The following is a 25806-nucleotide window of genomic DNA, read 5'->3' as shown; positions in this document are numbered from 1 at the left end:
ACATTACTTTGTGGGATGTTGTCTCTTTGTGGGATTTTGCATCTCTTTGTAGTCATGTTTTGTCTCTTTTTGGTAATTTTTGTTTTTCTTTGGGGTGGTTTTGGGTCTCTGTGGTCATTTGGTGTCCCTTTGTGGTACTTTTGCATCTCTTCTTGACATCGTTTTGGGCCGTTATTATCACCATTTCTGTGTCTAAAACGTTGGAAAAGCTAGAGCAGATAATAAATAAAAAATACCCCAAAAGCTTAAAGTCAAAACTTGCTAAAAAAGACCAACTACAATCATTAGATCTGAGAAAAGTATTTTAATTTTGTTTATTTGGCTTAGGTGATGCAGCTAAACCTTATAATGGCAGGGACTGTGTATGTAGTTAAACTTTTTGAGAGGAGCATGTCAGGCTACGGTGTGTATGTACGTACCCACAGCATTGATTTAACACAGGAGCATAAATTGGCCTTGAAGGCAAAGCAATGGAAAGAAAGACCAGGAGTTACCAGGAGGACCTGTTGCATGGCTGTGGTCAGCCTGAAAGACAGGATAGGAAGCCTAAAACCCAAACTAGACTTAAAAATAAGGATATTTGTCCCGATGATGATGCTACAGGAAATATATATATATATATATATATATATATATATATATATATATAAATATATAAAAATGTATATAGATTGGATATATAACATTAATCAGCGCTGTATATTAGAGATCTATATAGATCTAGATCTACATAAAGGAGGCTAACATTAATCACACATAACATCACACATCTGTGTGGACTCAGTTGTCCCTAGTAGTTGTCCCTAGAGGGTGGTCGCCTACCCCAACAACAAACCTTGGATAATCAAAGAATTTAAATTCATCATAAATAAAAAGAAAAGAATGTTGTATTCGGCCGACCCTCAGGAGATAAAAGCTGTTCCCAGAGAAGTTGACCTGCTGCTACTGACATGTTGGTTGGTTGAATGATTGCGATGTGTTTATTCTTGTCTGTTTTCATGTGACTGGTTAACTGCAAAATTGAATTGCCCTTTAGGGTTAAAGAGTTGTTTGAATTGAATGTAGCATAGATTTATCATAATCAAATGTAGTTACTAACATGATTGTGCTCAGTAAATTTCAGTATGTTTTTGACCCGAGGATGGCACCAACAGTGTCTGCGGTCTAAAAGATTCATCCTCTGGGGAGCATGACTGTAAATTTAGGCAAAAGTCCATTAGATTTAAATTTTCTTGTGATCATGATGATATTTCTACCAGTGAACTAGCACCTGTGGAAAGCTCCAAAATGACCCCCAAAACATTAGCATTCAGAATCATCAAGTAGGTTTTTACAAGGTGTTTGTCTTTGTTTTTGGTGGACACAATAAATGCATTAAAGGAAAATAAAAACTAATAAATAACAAAAAATAACAGTAAACTTAACAGTCCTGATTCAGAATATTCATCCTCTTGGTAAAATGAATATTCACAGCATTTAGTTAATGGAAATCTGTCTGGTAGTTGTTGGAGATCTTGGGAGACGAAATTAAGAAAAACAAATGAGAAAGAAAAATAAATAACTATTAATTGTACTGATAAAGAGCTCTACTTATTATAGCTCCTTTGGGCATATTTGAGATTTGTCATGTCAAGCTGTATAAATAACATCGACTTGAGTATAGTGTATAGATTGCGTCTAGACCTACTCTATCTGTAAAGTGTCCTTAAATAACTCCTGTTATGATTTGACACTAAATAAAATTTAATTTAATTGATGTCGTGAAACAAAGTAGCATCTCAACCAACAGAAATTCAGCAATGATTTCAGTCCTTCCATTATAAGAAATTGAATCAGCTGTCTGTCTTTTTTGTTTTGTGTCCCCTTAAAGGAACACGCCGACTTATTGGGACTTTGGCTTATTCACCATATCCCCCAGAGTTAGATAAGTCCATACATACCCTTCTCATCTCCGTGCGAGTCCTTAAGTCTGTTTTATGCTTCTGCGTCAACTCCACGTCGTAGCTACGGCGTTGTGACCCTTTTGGAGTTCTGCGTCAGGGGTTGCTTTGCATCGTGGTGCATTTCACCGCCATAACGCTAGGGGTTGATAAATCTGAGGTTATTTGCGAGGTGTCTGCCAGCCAGTTTAGCAAGCAAACTTAGCTCAACTGCCCACAAAGTACTGCTTGCTGGCAAAGTGCTAATTTCAAAACGTTACTGACATATAGACACTTTACAAACGGATAACCCCGTCATTGTAACCAAAATATGTCTGAGTTTATTTGCAAAGCATATGTCAGTGAAGGCTGCTTGAAACACCGACAATCAACACACAGGATGAGTTGACCAATCACAGTCCTTGCGGTCTGCAACGCAAAGTTACACATTTTTGGAGGTGCAAGTTGAGCTATGGCCAAGGGCTCGGAGGGGGGTTCGCAGCGACGCAGAGGGGTCTGCGGGGGTACGCTGTTGATTCGACGCAGAAGCATAAAACAGCCTTGACTCTGTCTGACGCACCCACCGCTAGCCTAGTTTAGCACAGATCCTGGAGGTAACAAATGTGTACAAATAACAAGGTCACAGGAGACACAACCATCTTCTAACTGTATACAAACTGGGAACTATATTCTCAGAAGGCGAAGCACAGCAACTGCTGCTACTTGGGCGGAGTGATTTGCTTGCAGCACTCGAGAAGCCCCGTGGTGCTTTTCAGGTGTTGCGCTAATCACTCCCCAAGTAGCAGGGTGTCACCTTCTGAGAATATAGTTCCCAGTTTGTATACCGTTAGAAGGTGGCTGTGTCTCATGTGACCTTGTTATTTGTAGGCTAGTTGGAGCTGGTTACCTCCAGGATCTGTGCTAAGCTAGGCTAGCGGTGGGTGCGCCAGACAGAGTTATGACACGCACGGAGATGAGAAGGGTATGTATGGACTTATCTAACTCTGGGGGATATGGTGAATAAGCTAAAGTCCCAATAAGTCAGCGTGTTCCTTTAAAATATATCCAAAAGATGAATATTTTACATCTTTACACAGTAGAATTTTGACTCCTGGAAGTGTCACATGTGTGACATTTGGTTGTTACCAGTTTGTTGTTTATTTTATTAGAAAATAAAATGGCAAGAATGCAAACACGCCTGCAGCTTTGGAGTTCAGCACTCAATGGGATTAGTGTACTTTAATTGCTTTGCTGGAGAGTTTTAACACTTTTTTTTTTTATGTGTCACAGTATGATTTGAGCTTCAGGTGTCCTTTTGCTCTGAGACACAGAGGTAACCTTTGATCTTCGATGTGTCACTCTGGATTAGAAACACAGATTAGTGTCTGGTAATCTGGACTCTGGGATCCAGTGTAGTCCAGCGACCTATATACTGACTGTAATGGAAGCTCTGGGAGCGTAAGACTCACCATAAAGTGACTGGGAAATGTTGTTAATGGTCCTGAGCAGCTGGTAGTGGATGCCTGCTGCTTTAGCCTACTTTAACTTTTCAGACTGGATATTGACCTTACTTTTCCTTGCCAAACATCCAGGCTTGGCCCTTGATCGGAGCTTTTGGTTGACCATTGGCATTTTGAGTTCATAATCTGATTTTAGAATATTCCTGTTCTAAGAAGAGTTTTCATAAAATACAATATTTACTTTGTGACCATACACATTTAGAGAAATATAAAATGACCATACTTACAAAACACGCAACGATATAGCGAGTTTTCAAATGACTCTTTACAAAATGCAACATTTTAGAAGAGCTGGGCGATATGGCCTAAAAACAAAATCCCAGAAAAAAAAAAAAAAAATCCAATTTAAGATTTAAATCGATTTTTTCTCCCCCTACTTAAAATCAATCTGCAGATGACAAAGATTGTTCAAAACAAGTTTTAACTTTATTTTGTTTTGACTCATACACACACGCACACACACATGGGGCAATATATTCAACAACAACAAAACGGATGCGTGAGATAAAGCTGTTTTCACACAGGTAATTCACTTCTCGTTCCTCGCTAAAAGTTCAAATCATTTTAACGTTATTGTGCAACCCTGCCCCTATTTTCACCTGTTGCTGAGTAATGTACATGGTCTCTTGAATGTAGCATACCTGTAGCAAGCTCCTTCGTAGTTACTAGTGGTAAAAACAAATGTCGAAGAGGAGCTCCGTGCTACAGAGCGGCGGTTGCTAGTTGTTTAAGCCGCTACAGACCTCTGTCAGAGCTCGGTCGTATCAGCGGCATTTAGTAGACGCCTCTGGTGCCCCGCATGGTGCTTCTTCAGGTCAGCGGTAGCTGGTGGTTCAGTTATCCCAGAATAGGTGACTCAGCCGGGGACAGAGCCCCGCGAGCTGCCGGTCATTTCGGCGGAAATTACGGATAAGTAAGTAATGAAATGACTAGTTATTATAATATATATATATATATTATAATTAATGTTAGTCCCTGTCGCTGCCATATTGTTTGTGTATCTCTATGGCAAATGCGCGGGGGGAGGGCTGAGGCCGTTCGGAGCCACGGGGAGCCCAGAGGGGAGCGTCGGCGGATGTTAAGGTGAAAATCGATTTTCATTTAAACAAATCGACGTTAACTACACATTCGAGTTAATTGATAAAATCGATTTATCGCCCAGCCCTACATTTTAGATTAACCATGACTACTTAAGTTAATCTAGGATTAGAAATTCAAAATGCCTCTCTATTAAGGAGCCATTTGTTTAAATCTCCCCCTCTTTCTCTTTCTGACAAACATACTATACCAAATTTCCATATCTTTCAGGAAACAGATGCTTTGTTTCCGTAACATTTTTACATTGTATGGCGCTATTATGTTCAGCTATACTTTCTTTTGATTATGCTATACTTTCTTTTGATTCTTTTGATGTTTTTCGAACATATCCTTTTCCACATGGACATGTTAACAGATAAATCAGACGTCCAAAGCTGCAGAGTGATATTCTGTATGTGCGTACACCTGAAAAATAATTCTGTGGCCGCTCAAGAACTTTAACAGAAGACTCATACCTATTTTATTTATTTTATCAGTTTGTTACATCTAAAGTGCAACTGATGCAATGCACTGTATACGGAACTTCTCAGCCGTAGGTTAATTTGCCGTCCTTGTCCCTGATTAGGCTTTTAAAAATGACACATGGTAAAACCTTATTAAATAGAAATACAAACTAACAATTGAAGCAGACACAATTGAAGGCAGTCACTGATGCATAAAAACTAACAGTAAAGCAAACACGGACCAGCAGCCACATACTATACCATGCATAAAGAGGAACGAAACCGCAGACTGAGGCAGCAACCTAGATGGTTAAAAGCTGACAATTAAAAAGTAGTTTTGAATAAAGCACAAGGAGAGAGCAGACACAGAAAACAAAAAAACAAAAACATTGATTTAGCAAACGACATTATCACCAACCCCTACAGCTAGAAAAACCCTCCCTCCCTAAAACGGTCACATAAATGCATAAAATCCAACAGTAAAACAAACAGACTTATGTAACTAAGGAAAAGAAGTAAAGACATTTACTAAAAAAACAACTAAGAATAAACAAAAGAAGAGCGTAAATTATCATCTGACATCTGACTTAGTGTTTGCCAATTTGCGTCTGTTTCAAGCCATAGTTTTACCTTAGTATTAAAAACTTTGTGATCAGTTAATGTTTTTAAATCAGATGGTAAGCTGTTCCAAATCTGTGGGCCTTTAACTGAAAAAGAGGACTGCCCGAATGCTGTCTTTCACTTTGCAAGTTTACAGTATCTACGGACTGCACCTCTTTCATCTCCTTCACCAGAGTATTTTTGAATCTTTTGAGATACCTGTTCCGTACTCATATAGTTCCGTTTCGCTCTTAGGCGTTCCAGCGGCAGGTTCATGAGCGTCTGACTCAGCTGGAGCTGGTCAACAAGCAGTACCGCCGCCTGGCCCGGGAGAACCGAACCGACGCCGCCAGCAAGCTCAAAGTCACGGTGCACGAGGGGAACCAGAGGTGGGATGTCCTGCAGAAGAGGGTTGCTTCTGTTCTCCGCAGACTCAAGGTGAGAGGGTCAACTAGAGTCCGGATCGGGCCGAATTTTTCTGTCCGAGCCTGGCCCGCGTCCGACAGAGCCATGTCCGAACCCGGCCCGAGCCCGACAGGCATTAAGAAATTTATGTCCGAGCCCGACACAGTTAAAATCTCATATTTTTTCCTCTCATACTAATGACACATGTAGGCTACGTTTGTTTGTGTTGAAAGCCCTTTTTTTATTATAAAGGCATTCGGAAATGTCAACAGATGAGCGCTTCAGCGCCCACGGGGCAACAAGCACACGTTAATCAGCTGTTAAAATGTTCAATGTGTTAACCTCTCCTGATCGCTTCGTTTCCGACCGTGATCAGAAAACCAGGGGAGACTCGTTACCTGCAGGGCCGACGTTATAACATGAAAAAACACTAACTCTGCTCCGGTTGCATCTACAACAACGTCTGCTTCCTCTTTTTCTATCTCTCTTCTGCCCACACACACACTCACACACACAAACCCAAGCGCACTGAGCTAACAACGCACTTTTTTGATAACTCTGCAAACCCTTGGTGTTCTCTCAATGAGCTTCATGAGGTAGTCACCTGAAATGGTTTTACCTTCACAGGTGTGCCTTGTCAGGATTTATTAGTGGAAGTTTTTCCCTTATTAATAAAAAAGCAAAGGGTGGCTACTTTGAAGAATCTAAAATATAAGACATGTTTTCAGTTATTTCATGCTTTTTTGTTAAGTACATAATTCCACATGTGTTCATTCATAGTTTTGATGCCTTCAGTGAGAATCTACAATGTAAATAGTCATGAAAATAAAAGGAAACGCATTGAATGAGAAGGTGTGTCCAAACTTTTGGCCTGTACTGTATATCTCACCCTCGTGACCACGGATGGAATCAACATGGATCAAAGTTAGTAATAAGGTCTAAATGATATTGTTTTTAAATATTGCTGTGATATAAATAACAAATACCAATGCGCATGCTCTGCTCTGCGTTCCTGCAGCACTTTACCTCTCAGAGAGAAGACTTTGAGGGAACTCGGGAGGCGATCCTGGTCTGGCTGACGGAGATGGACCTCCAGCTCACCAACGTGGAGCACTTCTCCGAGAGCGACGTCGAAGACAAGATGAGACAACTGAACGTAAGTCCCTGACCTGCAATATGTCCTAAATTAGCCCACACTGTTGACATACAGTTTGGCTGGGGACTCTGACTCCTCACTCATGTAACCCATATGTCTCCTGGTCCCCTCGTGTCATTTAAACCCCAGACAGGCTCCAGTATGCCCAAAACTCACCCACTACTTCCTCCATCCATACACCCACCCTGAAACCTGCGGTCCTCAGACGCTGGCCTGCTCTCCATTCCCCACACAGACTCTGTACCTTTGGAGACAGAGCCTTTAGTGTTGCAGCACCCACCCCCGATATCTGTAATCCCTGGACATGTTTAAAAAACTCCTCAAACACCACCTGTTCACCACAGCCCACGACCTCACCTAGCTCTTTCCCTCGTAATTCTGTAAAGTGTCCTTGGGTTTCGTAAAAGGCGCTACATAAATAAGTTAGTATTATCATTATTTTTATTATTATGTCCCCTGCAGGGCTTCCAGCAGGAAATCACCCTGAACACCAACAAAATCGACGCCCTGATCGTGTTCGGAGAGAACCTGATCCAGAAGAGCGCTCCCTTGGATGCCGTGCTGATCGAGGACGAGCTGGAGGAGCTGCACTCGTACTGCCAGGAGGTGTTTGGCAGAGTGGCCCGCTTCCACCACCGCCTCGTCCACAGACACCCCGTCAGTACTGCACATAGACATTTCTAAAGTCATATTTTCAAATCTCCAGTTAGCTTTCAGCATTGACTTAATGTAGGGCCCTATGCAATTTGTCTTGTCTTGTATTTATTTTATTTATTCTTAAATTCTCAATTTCGCAATTCCGTCCATGATTCTGCTATTACAGAAACTATTGGGCTCTACATTAATGCTACCATCAGTGTGTGGCTGGCCCCAGCCGGACCCTCGTTGGAAAAAAAAAAGACACTTGCAATCGGGCTAAACAACTTTTCTGGGGGAAACCCTGACATTTTTCTGTTCATCACAGTTCACTACACACATAGACATTTCGTGCTTTGCCCTCCTCAGTGTGTGTGTGTGTGTATGTGTTTGCATGTGTGTTTGCGTTTGGTACTTAATTTATTTTTCTTTAATGTTTTTGGAGGTTCTGGAGGAGGAGAGGGAACTGTCAGACTTGGACGACTCCCCTGATCTGACCAACAGGACGTCCTGGGGGGAGGTGAGGAAGATTGAGGAGGAAGCGGAGGGCCCAGCAGTTGGCGGAGTGTCAGCTGGACTGCAGGTCATGTGCCACCTCCTGGCCCCCCCTCTGGAGCGGTCGGGACGAGAGACCCCCATCAGCGTGGACTCCATCCCGCTGGAGTGGGACCACACGGTGGACGTGGGAGGATCGTCGTCACACGAGGACGACGAGGAGGCCACTTTCTTCAGCGCTCTGTCAGGTGATAACAGCTGTTTATCGCAGAACTTGTTTTTAATGTGGTTTTGTATGTTTTAGTGCAGGGGTCTTCAATGTTTTTTAAGCTAAGGAGCCCTAACTAAAAGAGAGATGGAGCAGGGACCCCCCTACTACATATATTGTATAAAATGAAGTTGCATAATCAGGGCTCCAGACTAACGTTTTGCCTAACTTTTTTATTTAGGTGCACCAGCACAAAATTTAGGTGCACCCAAATTTTTCCTTGCGTCACCATTAACGCCACAATTTCAAGGTCACCTTTTTATCACGCTCCATATACATTCATATATATATATATATATATATATATATATATATATATATCATGTCAATTATTTTAAACAAGAATAAGGAGTTGGTACATTTCTTTTATTTGAAGCACAATTATACTGTACTCAAAGTCTTATAGCGGGTCCCCCCTTGCTGTCAAATGCCCCTCAGATGGCCAACACCTGTAATTTGGCCTTCTTCCCCTTTGGCCTTGGCTAAACCAGCTTGCCACACTCCCTAGCATCAACAGTCTCCAAACTGGGCCCTTCCACACGGAATCTTATCAGATCTTCCACTAATCTAGGACTAAAAATCATATCTCTGTATTTTTTGGCTGAATGGCGATACAATATATCTGTATCTCTAATATATATTTTTTACAAAGTGGACTAAATGTTCAGTTTTAAGTCAAAGCCACTTTTCACAAGCTCTTTTATTAAAACAGATGTGATCAAAATAAAATACAAAGACAGGGTTTCCTTCCCAATTTGAAAATATACAGCTGCAACACATGTAAATTATCTGAAATAAATAGCCTGGGATATATTTAAAAAAAATATATCTCTGAGAAAGCTCCTTCACTTGTTTTCAACAACAATAACAGACCCGGATAGCCCAGTAGCTCATATAGGGAGAGAGGGGGAGTGCGATGGACTGAAGCGTATGCTACTCACAGAGTGACTCATTATGACTGGGTCCCGCACGGGTCGAATGTGCTTTGGCGGGTCAGTGGCGTTACAAACGTCTTGTGTATGAAATGTCTGTATCGTCACTGGCTGCAGTTCTATTAACTATGATAATGTGGCCATGGGTCCCATCTCGTCCAGCAGGTAGTTCCATTCAATAACTTCTTCTGTGTTTTTCGCCGTGGCGGCCGCAATAACAGAGAGTTACCAGCGGAAACACTGGTACCAATACAGGTTTCCCTCTCATACTTAACAATAAAGTAGTAAACAGTGGGAATTTATACAGTATTTGCTAATAATATTTTTGATTCATGTTAAGACTTTAAAAAATTAACAATAATTTGGAGGCCCCCTTGTATAGACTCTGAGGACCCCCTCGGGGTCCCGACCCCCTGTTGAAGATCTCTGTTTTAGGGTATCAAGTGCAACGAGAACCTGCAAGCAGGTAGCGGACTGCGGAGGTGACGCATGCCAGAATGCACGCCCACAGATAGGATGCAATTTGGCTGGCTGAGAAAAAGAGTAGTTGTAGTAGTTGTGTAGTAGAAAAACAAGTTTAGCAATTTCATGATCTTGCCAAAAAAACCACCACCTGTGTGCCTCCTCTAACCCTAACCCAGTAAATTGTTCCTTTATAAATTGCTCATTTTTGGGATTTCTACTAGGTTTTGAACAACTCCCAGTTGTGTTTTGCCAGTCAAAATGTGTCGATCTCTGAATGCAATGTAACAGGGAGGAGAGTAAAGATATACAATATTGACCTTGTAGTTAAAAAAGGAGCCTCATATAAGAAACAATACTAAAATCAATAGATGCGTTCATTCGCATTCGGAGATCGACACTTTTTGACTGGCAAGATGGCGGTGAGCGGAAAAACCAACTGCTAAAGTGAGTTGTTCAAAACCTCTTTTTAGTAAACTCTGTACACAAACAATGTTCTCAGTGCTTGAGTTCATGTGTAGAGCCCCTGGTGATACTTCAAGCAAACTTTCATGTTGTGTCGAGCCTTCTTAGGGTTTTAAAAATAGTGATTTTGATGCAATAATAGTAGTGCCCCTAACACTCCCATTGGAAAGGCCATTTGACCGGAAATGAAAATACAGTCAATTAAAAGTGGCCGTGCGTCCTAATTATGCTTTTAAAAGAAAGTTTGACTCAGGTACATTCACAAAAAGGCGAGAGTTACTGTTAACTCTCCTCTAACAATTGCGTAACCTTTCCAGAGCAGCTTCTAGACATTGTTGACCTCCACTCTCTCTTCCAGATGCGAAGGCGTCCGAGAGCTCAGAGAGCTTTGTTAAAGTGACCGTCAGAGCAGCGAAAGGTGCCTCGGGTAGGCACTCTGCCTCATACACGCACGCCACTGCCTCGCTGTGTGCTTATGGGCCATCTCCTAGCAACCCAAACCCATCCAGCTGTATCCCACATCCCAGTCCCTCATCTAACTCATAGATGTTTTGCCACATCTGTACCTCGAGTGACAGATGTGGCTGTGAACCACTCATCGTTTTTTAAATCTCGTTTTTAAATCTCGCCTTAAAAGTAATTTATTTTCTTTGGCTTTTAACTGAGTTTGAGGGATGATTTTTGAGGCTGTTTTTCTTTTTAGAATTCTTTTGTATTGCTATTTTATTGTTCTATTGTGTCACTACTATATGTTATTGCTTATTTTAGATCGTGTTCAGCACTTTGGTCAACTATGTTGTTTTTAAAGTGCTTTATAAATAAAGGTGGATTGGATTGGATCATTGACTTTAAAGATTACAACTATTGTTTGTTTACCCAGATCAAATCTTTAGAAGTGAAAACATGAAGCATGCAGCAATGGATGTTACTTGTGCTATCCATTTGTTTATATAATGCTGTTTTTGCACGTTTGACAGATACTTTAGTCTTACGCATGTGTTGGCTGGCTTGTGTGAATCATAAGACTTGCATGTTCCTTGTTCCCCATTATTACTCTGTTTTCTCTCTTTATCAGTCTCGGTGTTTTTTTTTTTTTTTTTTTTTTACCTTTTTGGTTTTGACCATCACTTTAAGTTTTCTCTCGCTCTCTCTCTCTCTCCTCAGTGAAGTCAGTGACCGACCCACCCAACTGGCACCAGCCCTCTCCAGAGAGGAAACGAGTACCCCGAGAAATCCTCCGGGGCCTGAGCTCGTCTCCCACAGACACCAGCAGTACTCCCTTCCACCAGCAGGGCTACGTAAGGACACGCACATCAACATCTTTGACATCTTTTAATTTTTCAGTTCAATTCAATTTTATTTATGGTATCAAATCATAACAAGAGTTATCTCAAGAACAGAGAATAGGTTTAGACCCAACAATTAAATTGCAGTCTTTTGCGATTTGATAAGGGCACAAAGACATTCGATTTTAGTTTGTTGATAGAAAACAACGTAAGAGACCCTTTTTATTGCCTTTTTTTTTTAAACTCGGTAACAAATGTGATTTAAAATGTAGCCAAGTACAATACTTGAAACAAAACATACTGAAGCAAAAGTTAAACTACATATTTAAAAAAGTACTTTAAAAAGTCAAAGTACACAAAAAACAATTCCAATAACGTGAGCAACTGCATTTAGTTACTTCCCACCTCTGCTTTTAAGTTTCCATTGTCTAAAGAAAAATCCAGCTTGACACAGCATGATAAATGACTGAAGATGAGGGTTGTAGGTTAAAGATGTGTGTGTGTGTGTGTGTGTGTGTGTGTGTGTGTGTGTGTGTTCAGGCTAAGCTGATGTCGGAATGCAGCGGCAGCATCAGCAACGTGAAGCGAGTACAGCGGATCCTGAACGACGACGAGGAGCCGGAGGATCCGGGTCTGACCAGCAGCACGGCCGACAAGCAGACCAGCACAGGTACTACACAGAGGGGGGAAATTGTTTGTCTTTGTAAATTATAGTGTGGTCTAGACCTACTTATCTGTAAGCATCCTGAGAGAACTCCTTTTGTGATTTGACACTATAAATACAATTGAATTGAATTGACTGATGGACATTTAGAAAATACAGATTGTCCTGTAAGTGTTGCGGATTGGTCTGTGTGACCAAAGGAGGACTGCTTTCAATAAGCATGCGGTTTTCCCCTCACAAAGACCACGTTGCAACCATCAAGGCTTTTCTTTCTTGATAAGATACTTTATTAATAATAAATGTACTAATTACCCTTTTGGATTAAATGAGTAGTAGATAGGTCCATAAAATGTCAACAATAGTGACAAAAGTTCCCAGATGTCTTCAGATTACTTTTTTTATTCCACCAACTGTTCCAAACTCAGATGTGTCATTTAAAATTACAAAGAAAAGAGAAAAGCAGTAAATCCACACATTTGGAAGCTAGAACCTGCAAATAATGAATTTGCAAAAATTGTCATTTTATATTACCCTGCTAATATGTTTTTAAAAAGAGACCTAACTAAAAGCGGTATCACGAGAAACGCAACAATTGAACACAGCACATTTACAGCAGCGTTTATTAACCGCGTCTGCGCAGGTGTGATCGAGCGGTGGGAGCTGCAGAGGTTCAATGACGAGACGGACGTCAAGCGGGACCTGGAGCAGTGGCAGAAGCTGAACTCTGACCTCTGCGATGTCACTTCCTGGTTGGGCAGGGTGCTGCCAGAGCTGGAGAGGCTACAGCAGATCGCACCATCCACCGGCATCCAAGACATCGAAGCCAACATCGGGAAACTGAAGGTAACGCGATACGGAGGAGAAACACTTTTTTCACATCCACACTAGGGCTGAACAATTTGGAGGGGGGAGGGAAATCAAATCACGTTTTTTCTGCCAGATATTGCGATCACTAGGGTTGGATATCATTTGTGTTTTTCCCGATACCGGTGCTAAAATGATACTGGTGCCTAAACGGTGTCCGAACCGATACTTTTAAAAAGATTTAAGAAAAAATATGTATATATATTTAAATAAAAGAAAAAAGGAGCACCAAACGACAGTCCGCGACATTTAAGAACGGCTTGTTTGTTGCTAAGGCCATATGGTCAAAATTAAATGATTTATTAAAAATGTAATAACAATAACTTATTTCACCAGTAAATTGATGGTAAACGACAAAAACTACCACTAGATGGAAAAAGGGTATTTTAACAATAACTATAGCTGGCTAACGGTACCTGCTGCCAAGTGTAGTGTTAACTAGCATCACATGCAGTGATGCTTCTGTTGCCTCTAACGTCAGTTTCGGAGCATCAGAGAGCAGCGCAGTAGCACTGAAATGAGGCACCGGTGCGTTTCAGTTCCCAACCCTAGCGATCACGATTCGATATGCGATTATTATTTTTAGTTTTTAAGTATAACTGTGGTTGAATACTCAACGTGTAACAGATATAACACATCATGGAGCATTAAAACACAAAACCCCATCAAAACCGCTCTATATTCTTATGCAAGGATGAGAACACGGATAGGAATTGCCGGCAATACGTGTTTTTCTTTTAAGAAGCATGGAACATTAAACAGTCAAACACAAAACATTTATCACAAAAGCTAAATTTATAATAACAAATCCAATAAAACATATCAGTACTTTTCTGTAAACTGGAATTTCTGATACGCCTCAGTTTATTTACGTCTACATATTGCAGCTTCCACGATCGAGTTAAGTAAAGATTACGATAATGATTCGATAATGATCCACTTAAAATAGGACATTTCTGTAAACAATCTGTGACATTTAACATTATTTCAGCATTTATCTTGTGAAATAAACAGTAAATGTAATAATAAAAAGAGGAATATAAAATGTTAAATCAAATGTTACACCAAACATTCAACTTAATATTCACATTTGATTTATCACGTTCTTCACAATAAGCTAAACGCATTCTTGCAAATTTTAATTTGAAAACGATTCATTGTTCAGCCCTAATCCACACTAACATGCATCCCTTTCCTGGCTTCTTTGTAGGAGATGCAGAAGACCTTCAACAGCTACAAGTGCCTGATGATCTCCGCCAACCTGAGCAGCCGTCACTTCCCACCGGGCGACGGTGCCGAGCTGCGGGAGCTGCACGAGGCCCTCAGCTCGGCCAATCAGAGCTGGCAGCAGGCGTGCAGTGGCCTGGAAAGCTGGGAGAGGAGGCTGCACCAGGCGCTCATGCACTGTCAGGTCAGGGGACACGGAGAAACCTGTTGGAGACGTTAGCAGATTAAACCCGTTTACGGCACAGAATAAAGAAGTTTAAATACAGCACGTTCCATTTGCACTCGGAAGTCAGATTTTCCGAGGTCAAAGTCTGAAACGCGCCCTTCTCAGCTTGGGAACTCTGACGACCTAGCGGCACCCTGAGTTCAAAATTCAACAGGGCTGCCATTGTGCGTCAACAGTTGCGAAAGCTGTAGTAACATACAGATACAGTTATTGGCACTTTTGTCTCATTTGCGTCGTTCACACAGTCCCGTCCGACTTCTATCTGCGAAAATGCCGTTACGCCGTTTGTACGCACAAAAAACACAACCTGTGTTGTTAACTACTGGTATTGCTAACAACAGCTAACCTGGCCAGAGCTAACCCCACAATGAAAAAATCTGACTTGTAAACGGAACGCATTCAACTCGGGCACAACGTCATTTAGCTTCCGGGTTCCAAGGAAAACGGAACACGCCGTTAGCGCGTTTTAGAAAATGTAATCTGATAAATGCAGCTCATCAGATCTCTGTGTACTCCATCTGTAACGTTTCCAGAGATAACGTTTGTTGCGATTTGACACTTCAAATTAAAATGAATGTTTTTGTTTTTTTAGGAGTTTCACAAGACGCTGCACTCCATGCTGTTGTGGCTTGCTCGGGCCGAGAGCAAACTCAGTGCCGTAAACGTCGGCGACCGCCAGGTGCCCCGCTCCACCCTGCTGGAGCATCAAGACACGCTGACGGTGAGCAGACCACATTACATTGCACATCATTTAGCTGACCCCTTTATCCAAAGCGACTTCCAATTAAGCGCTTTTAACCTCGAAGGTTAAAATGGTGTGATCATGTGGACTTCCTGTGTGCAAAGCTGCCCCAAAGAACTTACTTTCTTCGCAGACTCAGGCTGTTTGGAGTTGGGACAGAGTGTATGTTCTAACTTTTTCATCTCTGTGTGCAACGACCAGTAGCTAAACACATGACTGGGGATATACCTGTGTAAACTTGTTGGGTTCCGGCATGATGGGTCTGGCAACTGTAGGTTGAAAAGGAGTTTTTACACAATGCTTTAGATTCAAGGGCAGATATACCTGTGTAGAGGGAGGGATCTCCCCCTCCCCCAGGAAAGCGAAGAAAAGTTTGCACGGTATGTGTAATTGTTCACTATGAAATGTTGAAAGATTAGTGCGTATGGAGTTCTATATCTGCGCAGGATGTCTGTCAGTTTGCGTATACAAGTGTAAACTTATATCAACGAGCAACATGTCTTTCAGTAGCAGTAACACAGGAATCCTAACCCATCTCCTCCTCCATAAAAGCAAAAAAAACAACCCACATCACATCAGCATCATTTGCATTCCTAAAGTAAGCGTCCACATCCATCGCCACATAGAAGTTGTTAGCCGGCCACTAAAAATCTCAAATCTTTCCTCTAAAAACAAACGCAAGTTGCAATTTCCGAAGACCTCGATCAGTCGCATCAGCCATGTGCTATTTGTGCCGTCACAAGGGATATGATTGCATAGATGGGGCAGTAGAAGCACGTGTCACATGGAGCTGTTTCAAACAACAGTGTGTGTGAATTTGACAAGAAAGGGGATTGTTTTATAATAGTGTATATATAATTTGTGAGACCAAACAATATATTTTCAAAATTTGACCAGTCCAGTATCAACCTTATCAACCTTATTATTCTATTCAATATAAGAAGGCAATCAAAACGCTGAATCTACGTGACCCCCAGACTAATTGTTGCTTATTATTATGATGTAATTTCTTGGAGTATCTCGAAATGCTTCATATCCCTAAAATAATTATATTAAAGGAATACGCCACCGTTTGTTGAAATAGGGTTATTCACCGTCTCCTCTATATTTATATAGGTGGGCAAACGCATTTTTGTCTCAGTGCATGCATTGTCTTAGTCCGGCGCCGCTAGGTTGGCTTAGCATAATGAATGGAATCCTTTGTTGCAGTTAACATGTCGTGAGTAAAAGTGACCCAACAACAACAAAAAAACAAAACCTAATTACTTCTTGTGGCCTGCGTATTCACAACGAGTAAAAATAGCAATGCAGATTAAGACTAGGACTTGGGACTATATTGGGTGGAAGTAAGCTATAGAAGTCAATATCTACCTAGGAAATCGTCTAGTCTTAATCTGCATTGCTATTTTTACTCATGAATACGCAGGCCACAAGAAGTAATTAGGTTTTGTTTTTGTTGGGTCACTTTTACTCACACATGCTAACGGCAACAAAGGATTCCATTCATTACGCTAACAGCGCCGCCGCCAGACTAAGACAATGCATGCACTGAGACAAAAATGCGTTTGCCCATCTATATAAATATATTTCAACAAACGGTGGCGTATTCCTTTAAGATAAAATGTAAGTCAATTAACCGTAATAATTGAGTGTACAAATTGCCTCACAAATCAAAAGACGCAAACGATTCCTTGACACTCGAGTTATGGAAACTATGAAAATGTTGTAGTTTTTGAGATATGATCATTTTTACGAGCAGGGTTTAAAATTTTGACTGCCAAATTTACAAATGATTTCACACTGTATGTCAGAACAGAAAAAATCCAGTTGTAAACCTAATGCGTAGGCTAAAGTCAAAGCGAACAGCTGTTGATATTGTAAAATGTAACAAATACATCCCGTGCATTTCATTCCATCACTACTGAGTTGATTGAAGTTATGCAAATAGATTAATCGTAGCTAATTTTCATCTAGGAAACACTCATTCATACGGCAGTATGCGGAAAAGGAACAATATATATAGGAGATGGAAAGGAAGACTAGCACATTTTGGGCATTGAATTTCTGCAGCAAAATAAACAATGTGTGCGTTTGCTAAACTCGACAAAACAAAAATGTAGAGAGGCTTCAAGAGAAAGCGCAGTGCACAACACAATCTATGATCAATACAATATACTATTGTGTCTCCATCCGATTGCTACGATTGACTAAATGTTCCTTTGGAAGTGAACACGTGTATTGGAAGAATTATTTGACTTTGAGACAGTGTCTTAGTGTTGGAGTGCAGTTTACAATGAGTTATTCGGAGTACAAAACTATGTATCTATAAATACTAAGTATCTAAAAAATTGTCAAACCAAACACACGTCGGGAGACGATATCGAGGATCCGACCGGATGTATTTTCATTTCCACATACCTACCTATTTGAGCGGTATCGTATGTGTATGTGACGATAACTGCGCGTTGTGTCTGTGCGTCCGCCCCCCCGCGCAGAGGCGCCTGCTGGTGTCAATCGGGTCTCATCAGTCTCACAAGTCAGATGCACTACAAGTTGCTGCTTTCCCTTGTTGCTTCTCAACAGCATCCATGCTCCATATCTTTGACTTTGACAGAGTTGCTGTGGACCTCGTTCCCAACTTGTTTTAGCAGAAAAGTGAGTCTAACCGCTGACCGACTGCTGTGCTCTCTGTTCCCCTCCACAGGCTCTGCGAGAGGAGCTGCGCAGCCGGCGGCACCGAATCTCCTCCCTGCGGGACATCGGCTCTCGGCTCCTGCCGGAGGACGCCGCAGAAGAAGAACACGAGGCCGTGGAGAAGGTCCGCGTCGTCGCCTGCAAACTGCAGCTGTTGCTGCGCCGGGCGGCTGCCGACCTGCGCACGCTGCAGGGGAGACTGGTAGGGCCGTCTGTCCTTTGACCACGGTCCATTGGAAAAAGACCTTTATTACATCTTAACCAGCTCAACTGTGACCACTTTGACTTTTAATACTTACGTACTTTGACTCAAGTAATACTTCTTCCGCTGCTGCACAACAACCGATTAACACTAACTTGTCTGTTACTTCAGGAGGAGGAGGAGGATGGCGACGACACAGACGCCACAGTTGGACAAGCGGCGACCGGCAGGTAACGTTTACAAACCCAAACTGCGCTTTGTGTATCAAATTAGCTTAAGGCTTGGGGTTGCGCCAATTTGAAACCACACTTTAGTAAATAAGACTCTATATTGGCAATAAATAAATGACAAACTTCACCGTTAATAGTTCCCTCCCCCACATCCAGGGAGGAGAGGTGCCGTTCTTCCCCGCGGGGCCAGACCTTCTTCCGCCGGGTTCTACGCGCCGCCTTCCCCCTGCACCTGCTCTTCTTCACCCTGCTGGTTCTGACTGGCCTGCTGCCCATGTCCGAAGACCACCGCAGCTGTACGCTGTCCAACAACTTGGCCCGCTCCTTCTACCCCACGCTCCGCTACATCGACGGCCCTCCGCCAACGTGAAAAAACAAGCGCCCGTCTTGTATTTTTTGGACTCCGTGCTTTTGCCCTACTTCAAAATGTATTTATTCTTTGTTTCTTGACTTCCGCGGTTGTGTACAGTAAAATATGTGCTTGCTTTCAAAGTTTTGACCTTTTTACACGTTTTCCACTTTGCCGTAGTCTGTGGGATCTCATTTCAAGGATAAAGGCCAGTCGTTACCACGGTATGCCGGCCATTTCTACCGTTTTCCCATGTTGTACGGAAAACCTGTTCGATTTCCAGAGATATACCTTTTTTTGTCGGATAATGTACTTTTCAACAGCGTTGACGATTTTGTACAAAAGGGCAAACTACTGTTTACTTCATGTGGCGGCTGACCTATGACCTATGTGGTGCCACCCGCCAAACTGTATATCACGTGTGGTGCTAAACAGTTAGCCATCCTGGATCAAGATGGATAGGGAGGGAGTTTTAATCTATCTATCTATCTATCTATCTATCTATCTATCTATCTATAATCTAATTTTGAAGGATAAAGGGCAATTCTTACCAAAGCATCCGGAAAGTGACGAGTACACCAGCCATTTTCTACCGCTGCAGTTATTTTTACCGTTTTTCTTGGAAAGGCAGCCACTTGTCGATAGCACATTTTGTACAGAAAACCTTTTTGAATTAGGGATGTTTAAAGCGACAAGCTTTAAGATTTTTTTTTTTTAAATGGCAGTGACTCGTCTGCTGATGGGCCTTTCTGTAACGGACGCAACTACTGTAACTATCAGATAATGTACTTTTTAATGGTGTTGACGATTTTTGTATATAATCTACTGAGATATAAACTACTGAGAATTAAATAACTAAATTAGTGTTTCTGCGTACGAGTTTGAGTGTACTACTACTAAAATCTCTAAGTCATTTAACATGGGGCAATCATTTAAGCACTGGTGTGATACAATGACGTGATGATTTTAACTTTAAGGCCAGTGTTTTTGAGATCATCTTTGAATATTTTAGCAGATCGCCGAACCTAAAAAGCTTTGCAAAAAAGTTCTCAAATTATCACAACATTATGAGATTCTTGACCACTAGGGAACAGAAAGAGTCCCCGATGTACTGATGTACTAATCGAGTGCTTTAGCTAACATAGAAAGATTAAAAACTGCCTACTTACACATCCAGCAGAGACAGATTCCTCCGGCAGACACAGATTCATCTGGCAGACACAGATTCAGCCACCTATGTGCAGCTGTAAAACCAAAACAGTTAGCTAACAGAAGCAAAACGTTCTGTACAGATACAGAGTTAGGAGTTCATTATCACTAAGTTGCACTACGGTCATTTGATTAATTGTAATATCTAATTAAGTTATACTTTAAGAACAATTCTTATGTCATGCATAACTTACCCAACGCTATCTGAGCCGTGGAGTAAAGCCCTGCAGGCGTCAAACATCCAACAGCTTAAAACAAAGACTCATTTAAAAAAATACCATTTGTGGTTTAAACTGATATTTACGTGAATGATTTACCTGAACGCCGCTTTAAAGCACTTCAGTCACGCCGCGGAAGGACTGACGTCATAATCGGAGTGGAACATGAATGTAATTGATCCTTGGTCATTGAATGTAGCCATGTACGTGCACCATCAAAGATCATTACATGTATTTAATTTACATTGTTATTATTATTGATCATAAATGTAAAAGAGAGGATGATTTGATTTGAAACTCAGTGTTTGATCCTAATTTGTATAAGATGATATTGTGTATGATCAGAACAGAAACAAAGTGTGTAAAGTTGAATTTATTTTGTGAACTCTTATTTATGGGCTGTATAGACTACCATTTGTGATTGATTGACAATAAACAGTTTGCCGTGATTTGTGGCTGTGTTTGCTGTATCGCTGGGCCATTGGTGGCACGCCTGCCTAAAGTTGCTGACCCCTGGTATGTCTCTAAAAAATTATAAAAAGTCATAATAGTATGCCATTAGAACTGTCATAAAAAAACCATAGTATCTCTATGCCGATTAACAAAGAACACACAGCTTCATCTTCATTTTCTGTCAAAAAATCCCAACTGCTCCCCCTTAAGAATAATTTTATGTCATGCCATAACTTACCCAACGCTGTTCGAGTAGACACCGTGGAACATCCAATGGTTAGACAACAAAAGACCTTTGTCGCATTTTGAGGGGGTTAAAATGCACAAAAACTGACAACTTTGCACACGCATCAGGCCTGGTGAAAAATGTCCTCAGGCGCAACAATTGACCCACTTCCACCACTAGGTGGCACTGTATCAGAAAAAAACACCTTTGGACCTATAACTCCCAAAGCGACTGGCGCCGGGAATGCATGGCAGCAAGGAGCTGCGTCCGCCAATAACCCGGACGTGCGCAGAGGAGCGAGGGCTCGTCCAACGCTCAGTTGGACGAGCTTCATTTACGTAAATGAAAGTAGCCTATGGTTTGATACTAATTTGTATATTAGCCTTAGCCTTGCACTCACAGAAACAAAATACATAAATTGTGTAAAGTTGGATTTATTTTGTGAACTGTCATTTATGGAATGTATAGATTGGCAATTTTCAATTGACAATAAACTGTGTGTGTAGTGTGTAGAGAAAGACCCCGGCTAAGATCGAGCTGATCGGTTTGACCGCCAAAAACTTCTACAAGATCTGAAATATGAATGTGTGCTGTGCACAAACAGAAATATTTTCAGCATCAGATTTAGGGGTGTGTGTGTGTGGGTGTGTGTGTGTTTGTGTGCATGCATGCACAAGCTACAGTACAGACACCAGAAAAGAAAGGATAGTGAACATGTATCTGTCAGCAGTGGTAGGATTATCTGGTACTAAGGTTGAATTTACATTGGCAGAGAAGTGGCGTGGGTCACGTCTTAACGTCCAAAACGGACATCAATTATGCATTTGCGGTATAAATCCAGTATTCCGAGGATTAACTCTTTCCGTTTCGAAGCAAACCCAAACTGGGACGTAGTCAAAAACACCATGGCAAACAAGCCCCAAACTTGAGGTTTGAAACGTGCAAGAAGACAATACATTTAAGGAGATGAGCCGATGGTTCCTCGTAAAGCCGAGAACTAAACGAGCCGGTTCCGGATGGATGCTCGTGCGCTGCCCGTTCGTGAAAGTGCGCAAATTACTCAAAGAACGCAGACGGTTCCATCGTGTTTGCTTGGTTTGCGATGTTCGCTGCCTGCACTAGGTGCAGGTGTGAAGTTAGTAGTTAGTTTAAATTGGCCAATAGGAGTTGTGTCCTAAAATAATTGCAAATAATGACCGAGATCTTGTCTACTGTACTTTAATATAAAGAGCACTTGCTGTAAAAAAGTAGATTGAATAAACATCCCTATGGTTGCAAATTTGGCTACACACTACAATTTTAACAGTTACATTGAATGTAAATTTGGCATGTTAGCTTGTTTAGCTACACACTGATGTTAGCACATCACGCTAGCTTTTCTCTTGAATTACAGCTACGGCTGACAAGATTTCAGTCACTAGTATCACAGGTGTCGAGTAACGGACGCGAGTCTAGAAAAATGTATTCCAATTTTTGCCAAGTCGTTTAATTAAGAGTAGCTAGACCGTTATGGTGCTGACATGCTAATGTGAGTACGTCGATGTGCGTACAATAAGCAAAATGTTTAGCGCGTAATGTTTAGCGTGGTAGTATCATAAAATGCATACAGTTAGCATAGTTATATGCTAATAATATGCCTACATTTGGTATGTTTGCTTTAGTCTTAAAGTACAGCTAAGGACTTCATTGAATAGCTTTTAAAGGGGTCTTTAAATTTATGACTATATATTGAGGTTGATATATTTACACAATAACTTTTAATACCTTAAAAAAGGGCTGACAACTTGTATTGAATTCAATTTGACTTTTTTTTTTTCAAGTTTGCCAAGTGTAAACTCGCAAGAGATTTGTGCCACATATTCTACTGTGTAAATCCAGCCTTAGTTTAACCAGACGAACAGGGAAGAAAGCTCACGTTAACAGTCATTTTGTTTAAAAGGCACAAACAGCTGATTCTTGACTCCACTGAAACTTGTAGTTTGTACAAAGAGTAGAAAAATCCTGGATAAACAGGCACTGTTAAAACACACAAGTACACAGTAGTAGTGAAGGAGAAAAACATCTCAGTGTGATAGAAAACACTGCCTTTTTTTCTTTAGCTATGGAAATGGACCACATGCAACTTTTCTGTTAGTCATTGCAGATTGTAGATGGCTTGTTCTGGATGTTACAGCGAGGTGAAAAAAGAGATACAAATACTGTATATCAAAAAAGAGCTCAAACTGACTGGCAGAGGTCCAGCAATGTTCTTGTGAACACCCGCTGTAGTGCACATTCACAAGAAATATTTACGCACGTAAAATATACATTCGATCAAAAACGTTTCAACGTTTTCAAAGACTAAAAACACTTTACCTCACGACAGCGCTTTCTGCTAGTTTTTTTTTAAATCATTTTTTGTTTGTTTCCTTTTCTCGATCTCTGGGGGATGGAAAGCCATGAAAGGTTCTCAGTTAGTCTCTAAGGAGGTCTCCATGATGACTCAATCGGTGACGATGTAGTCTGTCGGTTCTGCTGCGTCTCCCGTATCCATTGACCACTGCTCCGGATGGATGTACCTGTGAGGAAAGTTATTAGTTATTTAGCAAAGGTGAAGAAAATGAAGGACCAATGTCATTAAGGACCAGTTTGACATACTGAGAGTATTTCCACTTTTCCTCCAACATCTTTAGTGTCAAAACTGGCCTCGCAGCACGTATTTCCACATCACATCCTCCCCTTTTTTTCCGTTCCTTCCTTCACTACTTGTTCTTATAACTTCTTTCATTTTCTCTCCCTCATTTCCTTTTCCCTCCCCATCTCTTCCCTTCCTTTAGGCTGAATTGGGAGTTGGGCGAAAACGGCAGTTCCCTTATTCATTTGAATGTGGGTAGTGGACAACATGTGGACAACAGTTGAAACAGAATCAACTTTTGGAGAAACGCAATATGACATCATGCCGTGATGGCCAATCACGTGACCTACAGACAAAACAACGGAGACAGAGATGGACCATTTAAGGGACACTCCCAGACCGTCGCAACACCCAATTTGATGTGAAAGCAACATTATACCTACCTCCTTTCCTTCATTGCCCCCCCCTCCCTCCTTTCATCAGTCCTAATTTATTTCCTTTAGAAGAAGACTTGGGTTTGCTGGCACAACTACACCCCGTACTGCCAAGGTGCATGGAGAGAGGAAAGAAGTCTAAAGAGGTCAACACTTGTTGCACAAGCCAAAGTGCTGCTGGAGTTTTGACCTCTTCTAATTTCTTTCCCTGCTACTTTTCTTATTCCTTTACTCCATTCCTTCCTTTTTCTTATCTTCTCTCCTTCCTTGTTACTCCCGTTTACTTCTCTCCCTCCTTTTGCTCCTCCTTCCTTGTTTCTTTCCCTGCAATTCTTTCCTACATTCCATCTTTTTCTTCCCTGTCCTTATTTCTTTCATTCTGTCCTCCCTCCTTTCTTTACCCTCTGCTATCTTCTCCCCCCCCCCCCCTCTTTTCTTTACCCTATGCTACTTTTTCTACCTCCTTTCTTTACCCTCTGCAATCTCCCCCCTCTTTTCTTTACCCTCTGCTAACTTTTTCTTCCTCCTTCTTTACCCTATGCTATCTTTCCCCACCTTTTTTCTTGGTCTCTTTTTCCCCCGCTTTTCTTTTTCTTTTCAACACCTGTCATGAGTTTTTACCACATACAGAAACTCTTCTCCTCTTCACTGATACAAGAAAGATAGTTGAATACCTTTTACATTTTAATCAAGGGAAATTCAAGGGAAAAAATAAAAAAAAAAAAAAACTCCCTGGTGGTATTACAACTTTGACTGAATTAGAGTAACTAATTCTTACTCATTGCTGTCCATGTGAAACGGAGGTGAGGACTGGGACTGGTGGGGCGCAGCCTGCAGGTGTCTGTCCAGGGTTGGGGCTTCAGCGGGTCCATGCGGAGGCATGGCGGTGTGGCCGGCCGCGTGCTCTGGGCCCATCTGCGGGTGAGATGGGGGCGGAGGGTACTGGTACTGGTACTGGTGCTGGTCCGAGTACGTGTCGGAGCTGGGCGAGGACGACGCCTGACTGCCGCTGCTGGACGTGTTGGCGTCCAGCATCTCCAGGAGGAGGTCGTACACCAGCACCACATTCTTCCTCTTCATGGTGGACAGATGGTCCATGCCTTTGTTACTGCAGAGACAGGGAAGTACATGTTGCAGATTTACAAAAAGTCTCACAAATTGTTTGAGTGAGTTGTTGTTTCAAGCTTTTGACTTTACTTTAGTATCAGGATAGTCTTGCATTGCCAGACCTATCTCCACAGCGCTGTGGAGTAAGGTCTGTAAGGAAGTAAGGCTAAATCACAGATGCATTCTAAGATAGGAGAAAAAAAAAAAAAAAAAACACTGGGTTGTTTGGATTTATTTAAACCAATCACAATCATCTTGGGCAGTGCTAAGCTCCGGATGCAGCAACAGTGCTAAATAGTCTCGGGAAGGAACTTGTTTTGGTGGAACATTTGCACCGCTCAAAAGAAACCAAGAATGCCTGCCTTGTTGATAGACAGTATATAAGAATGGACCAATAGACCCCGTTGCTCTGGACGGAGACCAGTGAAGGATATTAGAAGCACTTTTCCGGTGATGGCCAGCTTTACTGAGCAGCCTCCAACTGAGAGACAGCGTAAATGTGACGTGAGCAACGTGTCTGAAAGTGTGAAGTCTTCTGGTAGCTGTGCCAAGAGAAATCTCAATCATTCCCAATCTTACAGAGACGGAGAGTGTAGGTATATGTAAGGAGATAACATGGGCACAGGCTAATTATTGCTAACTAAACTGCTAGTTAACATTAG

General features: G+C 41.6%; 2 protein-coding genes across 3 annotated transcripts in view; one reads left to right on the top strand and one right to left on the bottom strand.

The window, feature by feature from the left end:
- Positions 1-18992, top strand: part of LOC114546348 (nesprin-2) — a 152551-nt gene extending 133559 nt beyond the window's left edge. For both annotated transcript variants that reach the window (XM_028565063.1, XM_028565062.1), the window contains exons 38-49: positions 5836-6018; positions 7004-7141; positions 7604-7798; positions 8223-8520; positions 11564-11697; positions 12226-12355; positions 12990-13192; positions 14424-14624; positions 15259-15387; positions 18113-18304; positions 18476-18534; positions 18691-18992. In XM_028565063.1, coding sequence (XP_028420864.1) covers positions 5836-6018; positions 7004-7141; positions 7604-7798; positions 8223-8520; positions 11564-11697; positions 12226-12355; positions 12990-13192; positions 14424-14624; positions 15259-15387; positions 18113-18304; positions 18476-18534; positions 18691-18904 — 2076 coding nt within the window. In that variant the 3' untranslated portion in view covers positions 18905-18992. The remainder of the gene's footprint in view (positions 1-5835; positions 6019-7003; positions 7142-7603; positions 7799-8222; positions 8521-11563; positions 11698-12225; positions 12356-12989; positions 13193-14423; positions 14625-15258; positions 15388-18112; positions 18305-18475; positions 18535-18690) is intronic.
- A 2415-nt stretch (positions 18993-21407) lies between these two features.
- esr2b (estrogen receptor 2b) overlaps positions 21408-25806 on the bottom strand; it is a 65255-nt gene continuing 60856 nt past the window's right edge. The window contains exons 9-10 of the mRNA XM_028565064.1: positions 24816-25145; positions 21408-23547 (exon numbers count right to left, since the gene is read on the bottom strand). Of these exons, the coding sequence (XP_028420865.1) occupies positions 23472-23547; positions 24816-25145 (406 nt within the window). The 3' untranslated portion in view covers positions 21408-23471. The remainder of the gene's footprint in view (positions 23548-24815; positions 25146-25806) is intronic.

The sequence above is a fragment of the Perca flavescens genome, chromosome 20 (genome assembly GCF_004354835.1).
Source record: "Perca flavescens isolate YP-PL-M2 chromosome 20, PFLA_1.0, whole genome shotgun sequence".
Lineage (NCBI taxonomy): Eukaryota > Metazoa > Chordata > Actinopteri > Perciformes > Percidae > Perca > Perca flavescens.
This window is presented reverse-complemented; position numbering and strand designations above follow the sequence as displayed.